Source organism: Scomber japonicus, chromosome 1 (assembly GCF_027409825.1).
Source record: "Scomber japonicus isolate fScoJap1 chromosome 1, fScoJap1.pri, whole genome shotgun sequence".
In the NCBI taxonomy this organism is placed as follows: domain Eukaryota; kingdom Metazoa; phylum Chordata; class Actinopteri; order Scombriformes; family Scombridae; genus Scomber; species Scomber japonicus.
The window spans coordinates 38,447,763-38,473,160 of NC_070578.1; the positions used below are offsets into that span (position 1 = coordinate 38,447,763).

General features: G+C 39.0%; 1 protein-coding gene across 2 annotated transcripts; it reads right to left on the reverse strand.

Annotated features, from left to right (window-relative positions):
• cars1 (cysteinyl-tRNA synthetase 1) lies at positions 1-24,156 on the reverse strand. Of its 2 annotated transcripts, XM_053313975.1 has the most exons (23): positions 24,073-24,151; positions 18,968-19,198; positions 15,757-15,848; positions 14,482-14,570; positions 13,530-13,626; positions 12,677-12,775; positions 11,809-11,958; positions 11,168-11,308; positions 10,378-10,466; positions 10,159-10,280; positions 9,416-9,528; positions 7,300-7,428; positions 6,125-6,254; positions 5,258-5,361; positions 5,069-5,166; positions 4,499-4,688; positions 3,413-3,481; positions 2,714-2,795; positions 2,524-2,604; positions 1,915-1,982; positions 1,356-1,415; positions 1,172-1,255; positions 1-449 (listed from the first exon to the last, which is right to left on the reverse strand). In XM_053313975.1, exons 1-23 carry the CDS (start codon positions 24,092-24,094, stop codon positions 321-323), a joined length of 2,469 nt encoding a protein of 822 aa, XP_053169950.1. In that variant the 5' UTR covers positions 24,095-24,151; the 3' UTR covers positions 1-320. The 2 variants fall into 2 exon arrangements, with proteins under 2 accessions (XP_053169950.1, XP_053169879.1); XM_053313904.1 differs by lacking the exon at positions 18,968-19,198 and having other exon boundaries at positions 24,073-24,156.
• Positions 24,157-25,398: the final 1,242 nt, after the last annotated feature.

Sequence of the window (25,398 nt, forward strand, 5' to 3'; positions counted from 1 at the left end):
AGTAGAGTTTTTAATCCTTTTTTAAATGACTGGCAGTGTTACAGAGTTTCACTTTTTATATATATATATATTTATATTTATAAAACATTATGAGACGGTCCCTTCATTTATCACCTTATTATTTATGCTGATGTGGAGACATGATGATGAGATATTTAAAAAAAGAAAGAAAAAAACAAGTTTCTTCCCCCAAATAATTAAAATAAAAAGCACCAGACAGACGGACTTTGGTCCCGTTGCAGGATGAAGAAGGAGACAAACGATGAGCCAGCGTCTCTGGCCTTAACATTTATTCTGTTGGGTTTGTGTTTTTATAAAAATCAGTTTCCGTTCTGGTTCATCTGCAGATAATCGTTGTGAAGCTTCTCCTGAGTCTCGTAGAGCTTCCGCAGCTTCTTGGTTTGTCCTTTGCTGATCTCTTTGCCCTCGGCGTCGTGAGTCGGGAAACCCTTTCAAAATAAAATACAAGATGATGCTTAGAGGCTTCGTTTAAATATGATGGTTATAAAAATAGCTTAAGCTTCCTGTCGTCCTCCCGGGTTCAAATTGACCCCGTCTGTTTTGACTGTTCCTTCCTTCCTTCCTTCCTTCCTTCCTTCTTTCCTGCCCCCTCGTTCCTTCCTTCTTTCTTTCCTTTCATTCTCCCGCCTTCCTTCTTTCCTCCCTCCCTCCTACCTTCCTTCATTCCTTCTTTCCTCTGTCCTTCTTTCTTACTTCATACCTTCCTCTTTTCCTTTCTCCCTCCCTCCCTTCATTCTACCTTCATTCCTCCGTCCATCCTTCCTTTCCTTCCTCTCTACCTTCTTTCCTTTCCTCCCGTCCTTCCTTCCCGCCTCCCTTCTTTCCTTTCCTCCTTTCCCACCTTCCTCCCTCCATCCCTTCCATCCTTCCTTCCATCCTACCTTCCTCCTTTCCTACCTTCCTTCTCCCTCCCTCCCTGCCTCCCTCCCTCCTTCCTTCTTTCCTCCATCCATCCTTCTTTCCTTTCCTTTCCTTTCTCCCTTCCTCCTTTCCTTTCCTCCTTTCCTACCGTCCTTCCATCCTCCCTCCCTTCCTTCTATCCTACCTTCCTCCCTTTCCTACCTTCCTTCTTCCTCTCTTCTTTGACTGGAGGACAACAGGAGGGTTAAAATCAATATACAGACTCATATTTTCAAAATAAAAGTCTTACCGTTTCATCAAATTTGGAATATTTGTCGGTTTCTGAGCGAAACATTTCACTTGCAGGCATCTTCATCTTAGCAAGTTTAGCCATCTGGAAGAGAAAAGAGTAAATTAACATTTTTATACTTAAATAAAACAAAAAAAAGGATTAAACTTATAATGGGAATCAGGTTTGTTGTGTTTTTTCTGACCTCCTGTTCTTGTTTCTTCCTCGCAGCTTCTTCCTTCTTCATCCTCTTCTCTTCTTCCATCTGTGGAAGAACAAAAAGATAAAAATGATTTATTTAAGATCCAATTGTTTATGTCCAGATGTTAATATTTATATACTGGTGTTGGTTTATTCTGTTTGGTTTTTATGCTTTTTTGTTGATGGAGGAACATGAATTCATGAACATGAACTTGAATTAATTATGTTAAATGTGAAGAAATGTGCACACAAACATTTTTAGAAAGGTTAATGTAGAACGTTATTATTTCCATATTTGTTGTATATTCTAGCTCATTTTGGGATAAGTCATGTTACAGTATGTGTTGTATGTACTGTAGCAGCCCGTATTGTCCAAGACAAATTTCCTTCGGGACTAAATAAAGAAATCTTGAATCTTGAATCTGAATTTCTGGCTAAAAGAGAATGTTTTTAAAAGGTGTTTTTTTCTTCTCTCAATTGTAAAGGGTTAGATTTAAAAATAGGAATAACTTCATAATGGTAATAATAATAATAATAATAATAATAACTTCTGCATCTCTTACTTTCTTCTTCTCTTCTTTCTCCTTCAGTAATGTTTCCTTGTCCACCAGTTTCACCACCGTAGGAAGACCTGCAACACAGTCACATGATATATAATAATAATAATAATAATATTAATAATAATAATAATAATAATAATAATAATAATAATAATAATAATAATAATAATAATAATAATAATAATATCACTAGTTACTCATAACCTGGTATTAAATTAACTAAACTACAATACATACATAGCACTTATTTTTCAATAGCAACAACTTTATGTTCACTAATTTAATATTTATATACACATGAAATAAAAAGGTTTATAACACACGATAATGTATTTATAAGAAGATATATTTAAGAGTTTATTAATGTAAAAGGATTTGTCTAATATTATATGTCTCCTATAAAGACGTATTTTATATTATTATAGCCGTTTTAATATAAATATAATCATTTATTGTGCATCAAACACTCATTCATTCATTAATAAGCACTTACTGATTATAACTAGATTCTATAATGTTATAAACCGTTTATTAACTGCTTATAAATGTTAAATAATGAGGTTTATAGTAAAGAGTTGAGAGTATTTTATGTTTTAAATGATGAATATTAACCTTCATGATCCTCCAGTCTAACACCGAGCTCTGGTAACGTTTCATCACGGACTACGTCACACAGCTGCAGCAGCTCCGTCACTGGAAGGGTTAAAAATAAAGACTTTAATTAAACCTTAAAGATAAACTCAGTTAAACTTTAGAAGATTTTAAAAGATAAAAGCAGAGTTATAATTATTATTATCTTTACCTTTCTTCTCTCTGGCGATTCTGCGGACTCCTTCTCTGAAGTCAGACAGCACAGAGAGGAACGGCATCACTGTGCTCTCCAGCTGCAGGAAAACAACACAAACATCTGTTTAATACTTTTAACTGAAGAGCAGCAGATGGAAAATATCAAACCTGAAAATTAAATATTTGGGGTTTTTTTTGGTTTTTTTACTATGATTGTTTTTTTTTTCAGTAAGAGGAAATCAGAGCAGCTGGAGCAGATGTGCAGGATCATTCACTTGTTCGTTAAACAGACCAAATTGCAGCTTTTTAACTAAAAATTAATGAATAAATAAATAGTGTATTAAAGATGTCTGAGATTTCTGATTATTATTATTATTATTATTATTATTATTATTATTATTATTATTATTATTATTATTATTATTATTGTCATCATCATCATCATCATCATCATTTGGTGAATAAAACATCAGAAAATTGTGAAAAAAAAGCTCTTCACAACATGCTGAAGTTTGCGGTTTGTCATATTTTGTCCAACCAACAGTCCAAAAACTCCATTTAATAGCAAAAGCCTTAACTACAGTATTCTTTAGTATAGTCTCCTTTTTTAATAGACAATAACAATAACAATAATAATAATAATAATATTATTAGGTACATTTCTCATGATCCACCAATCAGAACGACTTTAAAACTCTTTTCCTTCTTTACTCACATCGATGTTCTGACTTTGTCCTCCGACTGGGAAACCGATCGGGTCGGATCCTTCGATGGCTCCAAATATCTGAACAAACAAATAAATAAATAAATACATCAATAAATCAATGGATTTGACAGGAAACATTGAATCACTCTCCATTAACAGCTAAACTGTGTGAAGAATCAAACCACGTCTGAACTGAAACTACATTAAATAAAACACAAAATATGTATTTTATGTGTATTTATTGTCTGTAAGGGAAGCTACTACTATGCACTTTGAGTCCATGATAAGTTTCCCCTAATTCTATTCCATTCCATTCCATACCATTCTATACCATTCCATTCTGTTCTATTCCATACCATTCTATTCCACTCTATACCATTCCATACCATTCCAGTCTATACTATTCCATTCCATTCTATATCATTCCATTCTATACCATTCCATTCTATACCATTCCATTCTATTCTATTCCGTTCTACTCTACACCATTCCATTCCATTCCACACCATTCCATTCCATTCTACACCATTCCATTCCATTCCATTCCATACTATTCCATACTATTCTATTCCATTCCATTCTACACCATTCCATTCCATTCCATTCTATTCTACACCATTCCATTTTACACCATTCCATTCCATTCTACACCATTCCATTCCATTCCATACTATTCCACACTATTCTATTCCATTCCATTCTACACCATTCCATTCCATTCCATACTATTCCATACTATTCTATTCCATTCCATTCTACACCATTCCATTCCATTCTATTCTATTCTACACCATTCCATTCTACACCATTCCATTCCATTCTATTCCATTCTATTCTATACCATTCCATTCTACACCATTCCATTCCATTCTACACCATTCCATTCTACACCATTCCATTCCATTCTACACCATTCCATTCTACACCATTCCATTCTACACCATTCCATTCCATTCTATTCTATTCTATTCTACACCATTCCATTCCATTCTACACCATTCCATTCTACACCATTCCATTCCATTCCATTCTATTCTATTCTATTCTATTCTATTCTATTCCATTCTATTCCATTCTATTCCATTCTATTCAGACCTTGAGCATGTTGGTGAGGTATGCAGCGATGCTTTCCATCAGCATGCGGTTAGGTCTCAGCTTGGCGCTCTTCCTGCTGGCGATGTAACTGTTGCTCTGACCAACCAGCGTTCTCATCTCCTCCATGACGGTGCGAGTGTCCATGTTGTCACACAGAGCCTCGTGGACGGCTGACTTCCTGTCGTAGAAACTACACAACAAGGGTAACGATTAGTTTTTAAAAAGGTGTTTGTTTTAAAATGGGATTAAATGCAGTGTGTGAGGGCGAGTCGACACTGAGCATGTGCAGAAACACTTCTGTTTAATATAGGGCTGGGCGATATGACCAAAGTCTTATATCCTGATATCAATATATATTCCAATATAGCACATTCACAAGGGTGAAAATGAAAGTTTTAATAATTCAACTCAATTAAATGTGTTTTTGTATTGATTTATTAATTATGTAGAGTACTGTGTTATATTTGTATGTGAGGATAATACCTATTGTGAGAATCTGAGTAAGTTATAGTTACTATCACCAGAATGATCCTTTAAACTTGACTCCTGTTTATTGTTGTTTCCACTTACCCGTTGTTCAGCTCCATCTCTGCTGCTTCCCACTTCTCAAACTGACCGGTGATATCAGTCGGAGAGCGAAGGATGTCTTTCACATTCAGGAAAAACTCCTAATAATAAAAAAACAACCACAATAATAAGAGGTCAACATAAAACAAACTCCTCCAGATTAAAACCACTTGTTTCTGTTCTTCCACCTACGTTCATGAACTTCTCGTACTGGACGGCCGACTCCATCGTGTTGGAGGAATAATCCAGAGTGTCTTTCCAGGAATGCATCAGGAACGCCAGACGGAGCTGACGAGCTGCAGAGAGGACGGACAACAAACATTAAATACATTAAATATAAAAAGATCGGCTTATAGACAAGAAGTAAGAGGAAAGAAAGAAAGAAACAAGAAAGAAAGAAAGAAAAAAGAAAGAAAGAAAGAAAAAGGAAAAACAAGAAAGAAAGAAAGAATAAGTAGAAGGAAAGAAAGAAAGAAACAAGAAAGAAAGGAAGAAAAAGAAAGAAAGAAAAGAAAGAAAGTAACAAGAAAGAAAGAAAGAAAGAAAAAAGAAACAAGAAAGAAAGAAAAAAGAACAAGAAAGAAAGAAGGAAATAAATAAAGAAAGGAAAGAAAGAAAGAAAGGAAAGAAAGAACAAGGAGTAGAAAGAAAGAAAGAAAGAAAGAAGGAAAGAAAGAAGGAAAGAAAGAAAGAAGGAAAGAAAGAACAAGAAGTAGAAGGAAAGAAAGAAAGGAAAGAAAGAAAGAAAGAACAAGTAGACGGAAAGAAAGAAAGAAAGAAAGAAAGAAACAACAAGTAGAAGGAAGAACAAGAAGTAGAAGGAAAGAAAGAAAGAACAAGTAGAAGGAAAGAAGGTAAGAACAAGAAGTAGAAAGAAAGAAAGAACAAGAAGTAGAAAGAAAGAAAGAAGGAAAGAAAGAACAAGAAGTAGAAGGAAAGAAAGAAAGAAAGGAAAGAAAGAACAAGGAGTAGAAAGAAAGAAAGAAAGAAAGAAAGAAAGAAAGAAAAAAAGAAAGGAAAGAAAGAAAGTAAAGAAAGAAAGAAAGGAAAGAAGTGTACCGGTGTTCTTGGCCAGCGCGTCTTTAATAGTGATGAAGTTCTTCAGACTCTTGGACATCTTGCATCCAGCGATGGTCAGGTGACCCGTATGCAGGAAGTAACGAACCCAGAAGTCGTTCTCAAAGAAAGCCTGAGAGGGAAATGAAAGAGGAAGGAGACATGAAGCTTCCTGTCGTCCTCCCGGGGTCCTTCCTCCCTCCTTTTCTTCCTCCGTCCTTCCTTCCTTCCTCCCTCCCCTCTTTCCTTTCCTCCCTTTCTTCTTCTCTCCTTTCCATCCTTCCTTCCTCCCTCCCTTCTGTCCTTCCTTCCTTCCTCCTGTCCTTCCTTCTTTCCTCCATCCTTCCTTCCCTTTCCTTCCTCCCTCCCTCCTTTCTTTCCTTTCCTCCATTCTGTCCTTCCTTCCTTCCTCCCTCTCTTCCTTCTTTCCTTTCCTCCCCTCCTGTCCTCCCTTCCTCCCTTCCTCCCTCCCTCCTTTCTTTCCTTTCCTCCTTCTTTCCTCTGTCCGTCCTTCCTTCCTTCCTCCCTCCTTTCCTTCCTTCCTCCTGTCCTTCTTCCCTCCCTCCCTCCTTTCCTTCCTTCTTTCCTCTGTCCTTCCCTCCTCCTTCCTTTCCTTCCTTCTTTCCTCCGTCCTTCCCTTTCCTTCCTCCCTCCCTCCTTCCTTTCTTTCCTTTCCTCCGTCCTTCCTTCCCTTCCTCCCTTCCTTCCTCCCTCCCTCCTTTCTTTCCTTTCCTCCCTTCTGTCCTTCCTTCCTTCCTCCCTCTCTTCCTTCTTTCCTTTCCTCCCTCCTGTCCTCCCTTCCGCCCTCCCTCCTTTCTTTCCTTTCCTCCCTTCCTCTCTCCTTTCTTTCCTTTCCTCCCTTCTGTCCTTCCTTCCTTCCTCCCTCTCTTACTTCTTTCCTTTCCTTTCCTTTCCTTTCCTTTCCTCCCTTCCTTCTTTCCTTTCCTCCCTCCTGCCCCATATATCTCCTGTCTGTCCTTCCTCCCTCCCTCCTTTCCTTTCCTTCCTTCCTCCCCTCCTTCCTCCCTCCTTCCTTCCCTCCCTTCCTTCCTTTCTTCCTCCCTTCCTCCCTCCCTTCCTCCCTTGACTCGAGAACAACAGAAGTTTTAAATACTAACCAGTGAATCACATTAAACTCCATCTCTGTGTTTCTACGTCATGTTTTATTAAATCTTTACCTCGGACTGAGCCAGCTCGTTGTCGTGATGAGGGAACCGGAGATCAAACCCTCCTCCGTGGATGTCCATGGACTCTCCCAAAATAGAGCCGGCCATCGCTGAACACTCAATATGCCAGCCGGGTCGCCCCTGTTTTAACATTCAAAACAACAAATATTACATCATCATTTATTTAAACTCTAACTTCATCAAAAAGAGAATCACAAGATAAACTTTCTGCTTGTCATGAAAACTGTTTTTTTCAATTCTGTGTGCAACCAAACTGCCTTGAGTGCTGTATCACTGGACTCCCTCTTGCAAGAATAAATCAAATAAATCATTAAAAAAGCTGTAAACTACTGAAGACGTTGGATGTAACGAGTAATCTAACGTGTAAGGTCCGCAGTTTAGGTTTAGGTAAATTTTATTTTTCTGATCATTTACAAAATAAATGATTTCTGTGAATAATTTCTTGTACAGATGTTCATGCAAATTAAACAAAAAGAGAAAAATTATAGGATATATTAAAAAAAACAATTAATATATGATCTTTCTTTCCTCATCCCTATATGTTTCTCTTACTAATTATTTAACCCTTTATAGGACACTCATTGAAAGGAAGGAAGGAAGGAAGGAAGGAAGGAAGGAAGGAAGGAAGGAAGGAAGGAAGGAGGAAGGAAAGGAAGAAAGGACGGAGGAAAGAAGGAAGGAAGGAAGGAAGGTAGGGGGGAGGAAAGAAAGAGAGAAGGAGGGAGGGAGGAAGGGAAGAAAGAAGGAAGGAAGGAAGGAAGAAGAAAGGGGGATGGAGGAAGGAAAGAAGGAAGGGAGGAGAGAAGGAGGGAGGGAGGAAGAACAGATGGAAGGAAGGAAAGGAAGGATGGAGGAAGGAAAGAAGGAAGGGAGGAGAGAAGGAGGGAAGGAGGGAGGAAGGACAGATGGAAGGAAGGAAAGGAAGGAAAGACGGACGGAGGAAATAAGGAACAAGGGAGGGAGAAAGGAAAAGAGGAAGGGAAGAAAGAAGGCAGGGAGGAAGGAAAGGAAGGAAAGAAGGAAGGAAGGAAGGAAAGAAGGAAAGAAGGAAGGAAGGAAGGAAGGATATTTTGGGATATTTGCAGAAGTTACCAAATATAATTATTTGCCCAATAAAGGGTTAAACTCTCTTTTATTGTCTTTGACCGAAAAAAAAAAAACAGGTGTAGATTGAAGCTTATTTTGTCTTCACTTTTTAAAAACATGAATTCAGTAACAGCGACTTTTAAACATGACAAAGTAAAATAAATTAACAATTTAAGTTCTCATAACAAACTAAAAGCATAAATATCCAGATACTTGATTTCAACAATTCACAAATAAATCCCCATATTCACTTCTTACATAACTTTGTAATGTTTTGACTGTTCCTTCCTTCCTTCCTTCCTTCTCCCTCCTTTCCTACTTTCTTCCTCCCTTCATTCCTCCCTCCTTCCCTTCCCCCTCCCTTCCTTCCTTCCTTTCTCCTTTCCTTCCTTCTCCCTTCCTCCCTCCTTCCCTCCTTTCCTACTTTCTTCCTCCCTTCCTCCCTCCTTTCGTTCCTTCTTCCCTTCTACCTCCCTTCCATCCTTCCTTCCTCTCTTCCTTATTTCCTTCCTTCCTTCCTTCCTTCTCCCTCCTTCCCTCCCTCCTTTACTACTTTCTTCCTCCCTTCCTCCCTCCTTTCCTTCCTTCTTCCCTTCCACCTCCCTTCCATCCTTCCTTCCTTCCTTCCTTCCATCCTTCCTTCCTTTATTCCCTTGCGATTGGGAATATAAAAAAAAAAGTCTAATCAACCAAAACTTTCGCAACCCCCCTGCAGTACCTCTACGGACCCCCTAGGGGTCACGGACCCCCTGTTGAAGACCTCTGTATTCAATGAAATCATATTTTTTTACTTTCTTTCAATGGTCACAATTACTCCATAACTTCCCTCCAAACACTGACACACATCTACTCTTCATATTAGTTCTTGGCCATTTATGTAGAGTACCGTGTTATATCTGTATGTGAGGATAATGACTGTTGTGAGAGCTATGCAGTGATTTTGAGTGATTTGAATTAAGTTATAGTTGTGTTTATTAAAAGGTTTGTATTTATGTTTTATTGTTTTATTTTGAAGTCTCACCTTCCCCCACGGAGAATCCCACGAAGGCTCTCCGGGTTTGGAGGCTTTCCACAAGGCGAAGTCATTCTGGGACTTTTTCTCATTCAGTCTGTCAGCAGAGATGCTCAGATCCCCTAAAAGAGAGAAAAGGGAGAAATGAATACAGAAAACAGGAAATGAAGTTACAAACAGAAAAATATATATTCAGGTTTAATGTTAAAGCTGCAGTGCGGAGTGTCAGTCGCCCCCTGCTGGCTGTGAGAGGAAAGAGTTGATACTCAGGTTCAATCAAGGGCCAGATTATTAAAAAGAAAGAAGGAAGGAAGGAAGTAAGGAAGGGAGGAAGGAAGTAAGGAAGGAAAAGACAGGAAGGAAGGAGGGACGGAAGGAAGGAAGGAAGGAAGGAAGGAGGGAAGGAAGGGAGGAAGCAAGGAAGGAAGGAAGGAAAAGACAGGAAGGAAGGAGGGAAGGAAGGAAGGAAGGAAGGAAAAGACAGGAAGGAAGGAGGGAAGGAAGGAAGGAAGGAAAAAGAAGGAAGGAAAAAGAAGGAAGGAAGGAAGGAAGGAAGGAAGGAAGGGTTTGTAAATGTCTCGGATGGAAGGAAGGAAGGAAGGAAGGAAGGGAGGAAGGAAGGGAGGGAAAAGAAGGAAGGAAAAAGAAGGAAGGAAAAAGAAGGAATGAAGGAAGGAAGGGTTTGTAAATGTCTCTATTTGCCTTTGGCGCCTCCTAGTGGTGAGAGTAGGGAACACGTAATAACAGCGTACCTTCTCCTTCCTGTAAAGCTTTCTGGTCTCCGACGGCCTCGGGCACCAGCTTGGCGTACGAGTGCTGCGGACTGGAGTCGAACTTTGAGGTGTCGAAGTAAACCGAACCGTTTGATTCGTACCTGCGAACATCGGTAAAAAAAACACACGAAATTAGCTAATTAATCTATAAAGATGTACGATATAAGATCAAAGGCTGCTTCTTTTTTTTTTTCTTACCCGTAACCGTTGGAGATGACTTTCTTCACAAAGTCTACGATCTCAGGTACGTACTCACTGACTCGAGTGAGGACTTCAGGAGGAAGAACCTGCAGAACACAAACATCATTTAGACACAATTACAGCAGAATAACAACATATATTAACTTATATTTTTATTAGGGCTGTCAGCGTTAACGCGTTAATCGCGATTAGATTAATGCAATCCATAACGCGTTAATTTTTTTTAATCGCATTTTAATGTTGCAAGCCTTTTTGTCCCTTCTACTCCCCCGTAGACGGCTCCTCTAGCTGTAGCGCTATGCTTTGAAGTGGCCTCCTGCAGTAAACCTACCGCGCTGATGGAAAGTAAGAGAGCTACTGGACTTTTGAACGGCTTGTTTAACTTTAAAACACTTCCAGACGCTTCAGTTGACAAGTCAAAAGTAAAATGCAACCTGTGTCAAACGGAGTTTAACTACCACCGGAGTACGTGGAGTTTGAGTTAGCACCTCCACGCTAAACACCCAGGTGCAGCCAAGCCAGCCTCAGCTCCACCAAAGGACCATTTTGGAGTGTGGGAGTCGCAGCAGAGCCGTGATTGATTCCCAGTTAAGACACTCTGGTAAGAAATGCTTTACATTATGGGCTTAAAACTGCCTTCAAATGGAAAATAACAGGATTTTAAACATGCAATTCAAAACGCCATTAATCGTGATTAACTATCGAAATTCTGCGATTAATCTCGATTTAAAAAATTAATCGTTTGACAGCCCTAATTTTAACCCTTTGTGCTTCATTATTAACGTACGTTCAGAGCCTCCATGTCTTTGTGGTATTCTCCCTCCCAATACTTTGGCAGGATGGAGAAGATGGAGTTCTCCGTAACTTGACTCCCAAACTGTTTGTCCAACCAGTCGGACAGAAGATCTTTGGAGTTCGTCAACAGCGTCTAGAAAAAAGAGAAACAAGATTTTTTAAAAACACATAAATCTTTATAGTGACTAAACTTATCTGCCTTTAATATATAGTTTATTTTTTAATGTCATTGCTTTTTATGCAGGTTCATCATTTAAAGAATCTATTTAAGAAAATATCAATCAGTGCAACAAAAAAATAATGAAATAATAAAAAGATATAATTTTTTATATTGTGACTTCCTTCTTTTCTTTCCTTCCTTCCTTCTTTTCTTTTCCTTCCTTCCTTCCTGTCTTCTTTTCTTTTCCTTTCCTTTCCTTCCTTCCTTCCTTCCTCCCTCCCTCTTCCTTCCCTCCAACACTCCCTCCCTCCCTCCCTCCCTTCCACCTTTCCTTCCTTCCTCCCATTCATCTGTCCTTTCTATCCCTCCTTCCTTGCTTCTTTCCTGTCTTCTTTTCCCTCCCTTCCTTCCTTCCATCTTTACTCCCTCCCTCCCTTAACTGTCTAAACACCCCCAGGTCCGCTCATTGTTACCTGGGCCAGAGGTTGAACCACGTCGTCTGCTGCCTTGCCGTCCATGGCGGCCTGCAGCGGCTGCAGAGCGGCGGTGACGGCAGCATCCAGACGCTCCAACATCTGCTTCTTATCGGGATCTGTGGTGGAAGCCAGCGACGTCTGGAAGGGCTGGAGACAGGAAACAGGAGAATGAATAAATAAATAACATCAGGGAATATGAATGATTCTTGTTGGTGACACAAAAATGATGCTTCAGTATTTTATTTTCACTTCATTAAAAGGTTTATTTAAGGAGGTCAAACATGAGGCTTGTGGGCCAGAACCGGCCCGCAGAGGAGTCCAGTCCGGCTCACTTTCCTTACTCTCATCTTTTCTTTTTTCCTTCCTGTCTTATTTTCCTCCCTCCCTCCTTTCCTTCCTTCTTATCTTCTTTTCCTTTCCTCCCTTCCATCTTTCCTACCTCCCTCCCCTTCCTTCTTTTCCTTTCCTCTCTCCCTTCCTTCCTCCCTCCCTCCCTCGTTCTTGTCTTCTTTTCCTTCCTCCATCCCACCCTCCCTTCCTCCCTCCTTCCTTCTTGTCTTCTTTTCCTTTCCTCTCTCCCTCCTTCTCCTTCCTTTCATCCCTCCCTCTCTCCCTTCCTTCCTCCCTCCCTCCCTCTCCTTCTTTCATTCCTCCCTCCCTCCCTCGTTCTTGTCTTCTTTTCCTTCCTCCCTCCCACCCTCCCTTCCTTCCTTCCTTCCTCCCTCCTTCGTTCTTGTCTTCTTTTCCTTCCTTTCTTTTCCTCCCTCTCTCCCTCCCTTCCTCCTTTCCTCCCCCCCTCCTTCCTCCCTTCCTCCCTCCCTTGATTGCACCTGAGTGTGACCTCCTCCTTATATCAGAGTCTCACCCCTCTGGCACTCAGCACATCCTGCAGGATCTGAGCAGCTTGTGGTTGTTTCTCTTTGTACTGATCCAGCAGGTAGTTCTGCCGTGCACGCTTAATAATCTGCAGGAAGAAGAAAAAAGAAAAAACAACTTAAAGCACAAACAGGAAACTAAAAGCTCCAGCAACACCTTTCTCATGTCATATTTATTTTAATGCTTTAACCGTTTAATAATCTGCATGAAAATAAAATAACATGAAGCACAAACAGGAAACTGAGGAATAATTACAAAATAAAAGCTGCAGCAACACTTGTCTTATAGAACAACTTTATTAATAGACCAGTAATTAGACTTTAGTTTCCTTCTACAAGCACCTATTAACTCAAAAATGGGGTATAATTTCATTAAATGAGGCCTATGGCCTATATAACTTCCAAAATGTATGTATAAAACTTCTAATAAGTCAGAATGAAGTTGGATAAAAGGGTCTAACACAGATTTGGGTGATAATTTAAACCTTTATGCTTTAAAAAAACAGTCAAATCAAACCTGGGGAGGACAACAGGAGGCTTAAATTCATAGTGAAATAATCTTATATTAGAATAGAATATATCTTTATTGTCATGAGAGAAATTCAGATGCAACCCTTTATTAGTGCAAAGATAAAAACATTAATTAACCAAGCACACACCTCACATACAACATGTAATTCAAGTTATTGTGCAATCCACCAGATTATTGCGCAATCACACACATTACATTACATTCAGTGACATTATTGCTCTCAGGGGTAAAAACTGTTCTTGAACTTGTTAATTAGTATTTAATAAAAACTACAAACCTAAAAAGAGGAAGAATAAAGGATTAACACTCACTTTGTCGTCTATGTCTGTGATGTTCATGCAGTACAGGACGTCATACTTGAAGTAATCCCTCAGTATTCTCCGCAGAATATCGAAGGAGATGTACGACCTGGAACAAATGATAGAAATACAATGTTGGTATAATGTACTTTATATTAAGGCTGATTGATTATGGAGAAAATCATAATCACCATTATTTGGGTGAAAATTGAAATCACGATTATCAAAACGTGGAAGTAACTTAGAGCTGCATTCTATCAAAAGGCCACCAGGGGGCGACCGTCTCTATACAAGTCAATGGAGAATTCACCAACTTCTCACTTGATTTCTAACCTCAGTAAACGTTTTCAAAATGTGTTTATGGTCTCAATCGCTAGTTTAAAGCCTTCTTCAATGCAGTATGATGTTCATTTGGGACATTTTGGCCTCCCTGATTTTATATGTGACGATAAAGCAGGGTATGCATTAGGGGCGTGGCTACGTCCTGATTGACAGGTTGATTGACCAATGTCCTCGAGATCCAGCCCTCGTAACCATAGCAACCTCCCCGCTCCGCCCATGGCCCCACCTCATGCCCATATAAGTAGAATCCATGTTTTTATTTTTCCCAGCATGCACCTGAAATTTTCAAGATGGCGCTGCCAAGATTAGAAACTATTGGCTTCCGAGCAGCAGTCCACAAACCAATGGGTGACGTCACGGATGTTACGTCCATTTCTTTTATACAGTCTGTGCGCAGAAGATGTGCAGAGATATTAGAGCTGAGCGAGTTACCATGACGGTAGTTCACACATCACTTCCTGGTTTTTAATAATTAGTCAGTAAACTCACTTTTATTTACAGTTAAAACATTTCATGTGTTTCAGCTTCTGTCAAACTAATGGAGCTGCGGTGGCTTCCTGTCTAAGCTTTTCAAAATAAAACCTTTGTTATTGAGCACTATCTCATTACTCATGACTCTTACCTGGCGTGTCCCATGTGTGAGGCATCGTACACCGTCGGTCCGCAGCAGTACCACGTCACTTTGTTCCCATTCTGAGGGACAAAAACCTCCTAAAAAAAAATACGAAGAAGACAAACGATTACGAGCCGAGCAGAGAATTAACTCACACTAAGAAGAGTTATTTGATGCTTTGTTTTTCATTCTTGGTGGCAAAGTTGCAGATTTTTAGCTGATTTGAAGCCGTAAAGTACACAAAACTTCCACCTGAAGGTATGGTCTTAACAGTCCAAACTGATGCAGAGACTGTAAGGCTGTAAATTATTTAATAAGTAGCAGCTTTTAATACTATGATGTTATACGTGTTATATGTCTTTATTATCATTATCTCTGTATTTTATTATTAAATTTTTATTATTCTTTGTACTTTAGACTGAAGGTTATTAACTGATAGTTTAATTATAAATGTCGGTCCATTAAGAGGAAGTAAGGCTGATAATAAACAGAAGAGAGAGTTTAATAAATGTCACAGTTCACACACGACAGAGAGCATAAAAAGTAAGGACATTAGTGTTTGGTAGATTATTTATTTGTTGTAACAAAACTTCATGTTAATAAATCTTATAGTACCTTATGAACCTACTAGAACACTGCGCTCCCAGCATGCAGGCTTACTGCTGGTTCCTAGTATCTCTAAAAGTCGAATTTTTGATAAAGCTTCTAGTTAGGGCTCTTAGCTAATGCTGCTATAGGCTTAGACTGCCGGGGGACTCCCATGATGCACTGGGTCTCGGTCTCGGTCTCGGTCTCTCCCTCTCTCCCTCTCTCTCCCTCTCCCTCTCTCCCCCTCTCCCTCCCTCCCCCTCTCTCCATTAACATTCATGTTCTATTAATGCATTCAATAACCTAAACTTCTTCCCCGGAGTTGTCTGTGCTTTCTGGTCTCACAGGTAATCTGGGCCTGTAGACGTCCAGATGACAGATTCCAGTCCCGGACCTTCAATGTGCTTCTCTCTCCTCTCCTTCCTCTCTCTCTCTCTCTTCCTCTTCCTCTCTCTCCTGCTCTTCCTCTCTCTCTCTCCTCTCCTTCCTCTATCCTTCCTTTCTCTCCTCTCTACCCCAACCGGTCGAGGCAGATGTCCGCCCACTTCTGAGTCTGGTTCTGAGGGTTCTTCCTGTTAAAAGGGAGTTTTTTCTCTCCACTGTGTCTCATGTGGGAATGTTGGGTCTCTTTAAAGTTAAAACCTGAAGAGTTCGGTTTAGAACCTGCTCTATGTGGAAAGTGCTCCTCTTCCTCACCTTAGATCTGGTCAGGCTGTTGTAGAGTTTTAGTTGGGGAACATTTGTTCCTGCTGGTGGAGACCAAGGCGGCTGGACTCGCTTTCCCTTCACTGAAATAAAGAAACATATAAAAACATTAAAAAAGGAAAAATACTTCAATAAATACTTCATATGGATTTAAAGCCACTACATGCAGGTTTTAATATTCCTGACGTTTTAATATTCCTGACGTTTGTACCATTTCTCTTTTTCTTTTACACAAAACCAAACAACAAATTAAATGATGCAAATTTCACTTCATGCTTCATATTTTACACACAGTGGCTTTAAATGTATTAAACACATTAGTTTGAAGCAAAGAACAGCTGCTGACCGACTGTAATGTGAGAAATAAAGTTAATATATCTCTGAATTAATGTCCCGCTGCATCAGTAACCCTTTACTATTGATTGTTTTCATTATTGATGAGTCTTTTTGGGCTATAAAATGTCAGAAAATGGTGATAAATGCATTTTGCTTTAGGTTTTTAGTCATTTATAAACACAGAAAAAGCATCAAATCTTCATATTAAAAGACGCTGAAAGCAGCAAATGTTTGATTATTGATTATTATTAAAAATAGCTGCAGGGTAATTTTATATTGATCAATTAATTGTTGCAGCTTCTGAGTCTGTTGTTTTTATTTTCAGTTTGGTTTCGTTGCATCTAGTTTGATCTGTAAAAAGTTATAACTTGAAGAGCAGCAGATCTACTGTAGTAACATAAAACAATATAAATCCAAACTGCTTCCACACACATGATTCAAAACATGCAGAAAATAAGAAGAAGAAGGAGAAGTAGGAGAAGAAGAAGAAGGAGGAGGAGAAGAAGAAGGAGAAGAAGAAGAAGAAGAAGAAGAAGAAGGAGAAAGAGGAGGAGAAGGAGAAGAAGAAGGAGGAGAAGGAGAAGAAGGAGGAGGAGAAGAAGAAGGAGGAGAAGAAGAAGAAGAAGAAGAAGAAGGAGAAGAAGAAGGAGGAGAAGGAGGAGGAGGAGGAGGAGGAGAAGAAGAAGGAGGAGGAGGAGAAGGAGAAGGAGAAGACTCCCTTTCAGGTTTTACACAACTGTAGTGATTCTCAAAGCTTTCAAATATCAGCTCCTTCAAAATAAAACACCCAATTAATGTCTTTATAATTATTCATATTTGCAGTCAAACCTTTGCTATCAGCTGTAATATCAACTTCCTGTCTGTAATGTGAGTAAATGGAGCTTCATGTTGAACACACACAGAGAAGAAGATGCTCATTTATGTCATGAAAAAAAAAGATGAGAGAGAGAAATCATCTTTTTCTTCCTTCAGAGGAATGAAGTTAAACAATCATCAGACATAAAACAATCAGCTGTCAGAGCATCAAACACACAAACACATGCAGAGAAACATTGAGAGGAATATCACATCTAAACTTTAACCTGGGGTATTATTTAGGGGGGGCAGGTGTCTCTTTGAACATGTCGACTCATCTGAAGGTAAAACCAACAGCTGCTGTCTGTCGTCTGTTTGAACAGCGATAAACTAACTCTGCTCACAGCTGACGAGCTGAGACTCATTTTAACCTTCCTGTCGTCCTCCCGGGTCAAATTGACCCCGTCTGTTTAGACTGTTCCCTTATTTCCTTCCCTCCTTCCTTCCTTTCCTTCCTCCCTTCCTTCTTTCCTCCGTCCCTCCTTCCTTTTCTCTTTCTTTCCTCCCCCCTACTTTCCTCCCTTCCTTCTTTCCTCTGTCCTTCCTTTCCGCCCTCCCTCCTTCTTTCCTTCCTCCCTCCCTTCCTCTCTTCCTTCCTTATTTCCTCCGTCCTTCCTTTCATTCTTTCCTTTCCTCCCTCCCTCCCTTTCTTCCATCCTTTCCTCCTTTCCTCCCTTCCTCCCTTCTTCCTCCTGTCCTTCCTTGACTCGAGGACAACAGGAGGGTTAATCCAAATGCTCTTTAAAGACTTGTGAGTTCATGCACAGGGTTGGGAACCTTTTACATATGAACCGATACCGGTGGTGTATGTGGCTTTTTGTCACACACACAAAGCAAGAAAATTGAGCCATTTCTTATAAAATATCAGGTAAATAAAAAAAGCCCGTCTCACTCATTTTAATATTGGCTCAGCTTTCTTGGAACCTCGCCAGAGCAGATATTAAAAAAGCTCCAGGTATCAGCTACTATCCCTGATGGAAAAGCAAAAAAGAGCGAGTATAGTCAAACCGAGCTAGAACTGTATAATGGGAAAGCCCCATTGGACGTGAATAGTAATGACATAATTACTGACAAATCATAAAAGCACCGACCTCGGGACCCAACCCTGATTCATGCATGTGAGTGTTTGCAGAGCGGCAGGTTGGAGCTGCTTCTACTCTAACTTCCTGCCTCCCACCGTCACGCCTTAAGGCCCATTTATGCTCAACGTTAAATACAGATCTGGATACAGACGGAGCCTTCTGTCCGTGCTCTGCGTTCATTTCGTCCGTATATCTGCACGTTTCCATAAAGCTTACGGATACGGACCAAACGGAGCAGTACCACCGGAAACCACGGGGGGGCAGTGTTGCTGTCACTACTCGATACGTAGCTCTAGTGAGACCTTAACCTTTAACCTTCCTGTCGTCCTCCTTTCTCTTTCCTCCCTTCCTTGTTTCCTTCCTCCATCCCCCTTTCTTCCTTCTTTCTTTCCTCCCTCCCTACCTCTTTTCCTTTGTCCCTCCTTCCATCTTTCCTCCCTTCTTCCTTCCTCCCTCCCTCCTTTCTTCCTTCTCTCTTTCCTCCCTTCGTTCTTTCCTGTTCTTTGTTCCTTCCTCCCTTCCTTTTTTCCTTTCTGCCCCCCCCCTTTCTCCCTCCCTCCTTCCTTCCTCCCGCCATTCACTCCTTCCTTCCTTCCTTCCTTCCTCCCTCCCTCATTCCTTCCTTCTTCCTCCCTTCCTTCCTTCCTTCCTTCCTTCCTTCCTTGACTCGAGGACAACAGGAGGGTTAAACATATGGTTTTTGTCTTTTAAGCAAGAGGAACATTATCAATATCTCCTCCACAGTCGCCATGTTTGTTTTTGACTCCGTGCTGCCCCCTGGTGGATGTATTGGTTAACATCCATGCCAACGTAAAGGACGCATGGAAGTATGTGAGCAGTGACGCTAACATCGTACGGATACATTTTCGTTTTGTTGAGCATAAATGGGCCTTAAATCTGTTCATGCCTTCATTGGTCTGTCTACTCACTGCTGCTGTCTGTGGTGTCGAGGTCCGGCTGCAGGGCGGCTATGTGTCTGTACCAGCGCAGAGCGTGGACATGTTGCGGGTCTGGGGGCCTGCGGAGGAGCTTAAAGGCTTTCTGGTCGACCTGAGAGGGGCTGAAGCCAGCCAGGTAGCTGCGTGAGGCTAGGTAGTCGTTCAGGGCCGCTGCCAACGCGACTTCCTCACTTATCTGTAGCAAGAAGCCAAACTCAAAGGCTGCAGAGAACAAGAGGGTCGGTATCAGACACCAAGACTAACAAACAGCACCAGAACTCAAAGGCTGCAGAGAACACCAACGCTAAAAGGCTGATTTATGCTTCTACGAAACCTCCACGTCGTAACTACGCTGTCATGCTCCTTTCCAATTCACCACCAGAGCAGTAGGGGGATGTGCTCCTATCCTGAATGGTTTTCAGTGTCTCTAGTTGATTCTTTGTTTAGCTTCCGGCTTTTTCGGTCACAGGTAGTCGAGTGGTTGGGGCGCATGCCATGTACGAAGCCGACCCTGATTCGAGTCCGCATGTCACCCCAAAGATGTCTATGCCAAAAAAATCTTTAAAAAAAACCAACAGCAACAATGGGTCAATGAGCTTCTTCGATTAGATGCTCTTCGACCTGGTCCATGTTATATTCATACCCATATAAGTAGAATCCGTGTTTTTATTTTTCCCAGCATGCACCTGAAATTTTCAAGATGGCGCTGCCTAGATTAGAAACTATTGGCGTCCGAGCAGCAGTCCACAAACCAATGGGTGACGTCACGGATGTCACAGTCTGCATTGCCTCGATGCGTAGTTACATTTCTGGGGAGGTGGACATCAGCGGACGGTAGGGGTTGACTTGAGCTCTGCATAGGTACGGCGTCGGCTTGACATCAACCCAACATAGAAGCATAAATCAGCCTTAACAACAGCACCATTACTTCACCCAGTGGGACAACCAGTAAAACCAGTAAGACCAGTAAGACCAGTAAGACCAGTAACGGCTGTGTGACTAAACATTAAGATGAAATCCTGCAGATGATACCACGCTAAGTCACGTTAGCTACTTCTATTGGACGATATACAGGGTGTCACCAAAGTCTCTTTACAATTCAAAAGCAATCGATGAGACGTGTTAATCAGATTTGTTCTATGAGCTCAGTGGTTATCAAAGTTTTTAAATCACACTATATTTGTGTATCGTGTCTGGAACATAAGATACGGGACATCAACGACCTGAAGCTAAAGATCACTGATGCCTTTGATGATGCTCTGCTGCAGCAAACATGGCAAGAAACCGAGGAGCGATATGAGTAGACGATATGAAACAGAACGAATGACACAAAAAAAAAAGTCCATATATAGACAAGATGATGCAATAACTATTGTGACAGGCCTAGGAAGAAAAGGAAGAAAGACAGAAAGAAAGTAGGAGGGAAGGAAGGAAGGAGAAAAGAAAGGGAGGAAAGAAGGAAGGAAAGAAACAAAGAAACAAAGAAACAAAGAAAGAAAGGATGGAAGGACTCGTGATATACAAACACAGATAAATAAAAAACAATGTAATGTTTAATAAGTAGATGAATCAATTGATATTAATCAATGGAAAAGGTCAAGACTCCCTGAATAACAAATCTCTACCTATGTCTAGACAGAAAAGATGTGAGACACACACACATGACTGTCTGATGACATCAGCCCAAATGTGAAGGCAGACTCAAAGTGAAACCTAACTTCCTTTTTTCCCTCCATCCATCCAAAAAAAAAAGTCCATGTAGAGACATGATGATGATGCAATAACTATTGTGACAGGCCTAGGAAGAAAAGGAAGAAAGACAGAAAGAAAGTAGGAGGGAAGGAAGGAAGGAAGGAAGTAAGGAGAAAAGAAAGGGAGGAAAGAAGGAAGGAAGGAAAGAAAGAAAGAAAGAAAGAAAAAAAGAAAGAAAGAAAGAAGAAGGAACAAAGGATGGAAGGAAGAAAACACAGATAAATAAAAAAGTAGATGAATCAATTGATATTGAACAGTGGAAAAGGTCAAGACTCCCCGATTAACAAATCTCTACCTATGTCTAGACAGAAAAGATGTGAGAGACACACACACACACACACACACACACACAAAAAAAAACATTTGGCTGATGAAATATAACATCAGTCCAAATGTGAAGACAGACTCAAAGTGAAACCTAACTTCCTTTGTTCCCTCCCTCCATCCATCCAGGACCAATAAAACTATAAAACCTTTAATACTAAGACTGAAACTGAAAGAGAGACACACACACAGACACACACACAGACACACACACACACACAGACAGACAGACACACACACACACACAGACAGACAGACACACACAGACAGACACATGCACACACACACACACACACAGAGAGAAAGCAGCAAGTAGAGATTTAGAAATATGGCTCGAGCATAATATACAAACAATATTCAATTTAAAGCAGATTAAACTAGATGCAACTAAACCAAAGTGAAAATTAAAGTACTGCAGTATTATGAGTGATGTAGTATGCAGTATTACAGTAAAAGTACTGCAGTATTATAGTGATGTAGTATGCAGTATTGCAGTAAAAGTACTGCAGTATTATGAGTGATGTAGTATGCAGTATTACAGTAAAAGTACTGCAGTATTATAGTGATGTAGTATGCAGTATTACAGTAAAAGTACTGCAGTATTATGAGTGATGTAGTATGCAGTATTACAGTAAAAGTACTGCAGTATTATAGTGATGTAGTATGCAGTATTACAGTAAAAGTACTGCAGTATTATGAGTGATGTAGTATGCAGTATTACAGTAAAAGTACTGCAGTATTATGAGTGATGTAGTATGCAGTATTACAGTAAAAGTACTGCAGTATTATAGTGATGTAGTATGCAGTATTACAGTAAAAGTACTGCAGTATTATGAGTGATGTAGTATGCAGTATTACAGTAAAAGTACTGCAGTATTATGAGTGATGTAGTATACAGTATTACAGTAAAAGTACTGCAGTATTATAGTGATGTAGTATGCAGTATTACAGTAAAAGTACTGCAGTATTATAGTGATGTAGTATGCAGTATTACAGTAAAAGTACTGCAGTATTATGAGCGATGTAGTATGCAGTATTACAGTAAAAGTACTGCAGTATTATGAGTGATGTAGTATGCAGTATTACAGTAAAAGTACTGCAATATTATGAGTGATGTAGTATGCAGTATTACAGTAAAAGTACTGCAGTATTATAGTGATGTAGTATGCAGTATTACAGTAAAAGTACTGCAGTATTATAGTGATGTAGTATGCAGTATTACAGTAAAAGTACTGCAGTATTATAGTGATGTAGTATGCAGTATTACAGTAAAAGTACTGCAGTATTATAGTGATGTAGTATGCAGTATTACAGTAAAAGTACTGCAGTATTATAGTGATGTAGTATGCAGTATTACAGTAAAAGTACTGCAGTATTAGAGTAAAAGTACTGCAGTATTATAGTGATGTAGTATGCAGTATTACAGTAAAAGTACTGCAGTATTATAGTGATGTAGTATGCAGTATTACAGTAAAAGTACTGCAGTATTATAGTGATGTAGTATGCAGTATTACAGTAAAAGTACTGCAGTATTATAGTGATGTAGTATGCAGTATTACAGTAAAAGTACTGCAGTATTATGAGTGATGTAGTATGCAGTATTAGAGAAAAAGTACTGCAGTATTATAGTGATGTAGTATGCAGTATTACAGTAAAAGTACTGCAGTATTATGAGTGATGTAGTATGCAGTATTACAGTAAAAGTACTGCAGTATTATGAGTGATGTAGTATGCAGTATTACAGTAAAAGTACTGCAGTATTATAGTGATGTAGTATGCAGTATTAGAGTAAAAGTACTGCAGTATTATGAGTGATGTAGTATGCAGTATTACAGTAAAAGTACTGCAGTATTATAGTGATGTAGTATGCAGTATTACAGTAAAAGTACTGCAGTATTATAGTGATGTAGTATGCAGTATTAGAGTAAAAGTACTGCAGTATTATGAGTGATGTAGTATGCAGTATTACAGTAAAAGTACTGCAGTATTATAGTGATGTAGTATGCAGTATTACAGTAAAAGTACTGCAGTATTATAGTGATGTAGTATGCAGTATTACAGTAAAAGTACTGCAGTATTATGAGTGATGTAGTATGCAGTATTACAGTAAAAGTACTGCAGTATTATAGTGATGTAGTATGCAGTATTACAGTAAAAGTACTGCAGTATTATAGTGATGTAGTATGCAGTATTACAGTAAAAGTACTGTTTTGTCCCTCTGACTGATATATTATTATTATATTAGAAATATTGCATACTACTTGCCAGTATTCACTGTATATTAAAGAGTCTTTAGCAGCACATTACACTTTATTAAACACATACAGTATATATTTATTAAATAGGTATTTTAAAAAAGGGAGTTTGCCATTTTATTAACTTGTTATATTATGAATTATGTCATATTTTAATCTGAAAAGTAACTAAAGCTGCCTAATGCTGTTTAATAAGACACATATGTAGATATTTAACACATATATTAAAGAGTATGTGTGTGTCTTTAGCAACACGTTACACTTAATTAAATATATACAGTATACATATTAAATAGGTACATTTACATACAGCTGTCAAATCAATGTAGTGAAATAGAAAGTACAACATTTCCCTTTAATATGTAGAAAGTAGCATCACATAGAAATACTACAGTAAAGTAAAAACACCTCTAAATTATACTTTAACTCAGTATTTTAATAAATATAAGAGTATTTAATTGCTTTGCCCCTAATGCTGTTTAATAGGACACATATGTAGATAATTAACACATATATTAAAGAGTGTGTGCGTGTCGTTAGCAACACATTACACTTAATTAAACATATATAGTAAACATTTATATTAAATATATATCAAATAAGTATGGTTTTAAAGGGTTTAATGTTTTATTTTATTGCAGCTCTGCAGACATCAGTGAGCTAACGAGGCTAACATTAGCTTAGCTCATTAAAACGCGTTAAGACAAACTGACACGCGCGTTAAATTAATCTGTAATGTAGATTAATAAATGCTGTTTACTGTACCTGTCTCTGCTGAGGTCGACATTGCATTAACACACAGAGCCGCTGCTGGATGCTGATGCAACAATAACGTGTCCGGAAGTAGAAGCTCTCACATATATATCAGCAGGAACCAAAAGAAGCGGAACCAAAGTGTGATGAGCGGAGAGAAGGCGGAGGGAAAAGCTTTGTTTCCGGTTTAGAATTTTCAAAATAACAGTATTTGTAATATTGTTAATCGTAAGTTTCATATCCACAAAGCTAAAAACAACCCTTATCATTATTTATCGTTATTTTTAATTTAAATAAAATATTATTTTGAGTCTCTAAATAATATTTAAAAAATTAGAAAAGTAAATCTGTCATTCAAAGTGTTTTAATTGAAGATGTTTGTCACTTATACCATTTTTATTTTTTTATTTTTTTATTCTTTCTTTATTTAATTTTATATTGAAATCGTTTTATTTTTCTATTTATACTTCTTTAATATTTTATATTTGGTTATTTGTTTATTCTCTGTTTGTTCTGTTGTGAATTCTGTCCAAGAAAGAATAAAGAAATTTGACAAATAAATAAATAAATAAATAAAAAATGTGTAAATGTTGTTGTTTCCTATAAATAAAATAAAAAAGTCCATATATAGACATGATGAGGCTGATAATTAGGTTATAGTACGATAAGTCAATAACTATTGTGACAGGCCTAGGAAAGAAAGACAGAAAGAAAGTAGGAAGGAAGGAAGGAAGGAAGGAAAGAAAGAAAGAAAGAAAGAAAGAAAGAAAGAAAGAAAGAAAGAAAGAAAGAAAGAAAGAAAGAAAGAAAGAGTATATAAGTAAATAAGTAGATGAATTAATTGATATTGATTAATGGAAAAGTTCAAGACTCCCCGGATAACAAATCTCTATCTAGCCTATGTCTAGACAGAAAAGATGTAACACACACGCACACACACACACACACACACGCACACACACACGCACACGCACACGCACACACACATATGACATCAGCCCAAATGTGAAGACTGACTCAAAGTGAAACCTAACTTCCTTTGTTCCCTCCATCCATCCAGGACCAAGAAAACTATAAAACCTTTAATACTAAGACTGAAACTGAGGAGGAGGAGGAGGAAGAAAAGAGAGGAGGAGGAGGAGGAGGAGGAGGAGGAAGAGGAGAATAGAGGAGGAGGGAGAGAAGAGAGGAGGAGGAAGAGGAGAGAGGAGGAGGAAGAGGAGAAGAAACTAAACCAAACCAAAGTGAAAATAAATCTAAATGAAATGTATAGATATAAATAAATAAATAAATGAATGAATGAATGAATAATGTGTTAATGTTGTTGTTTCCTCTCAA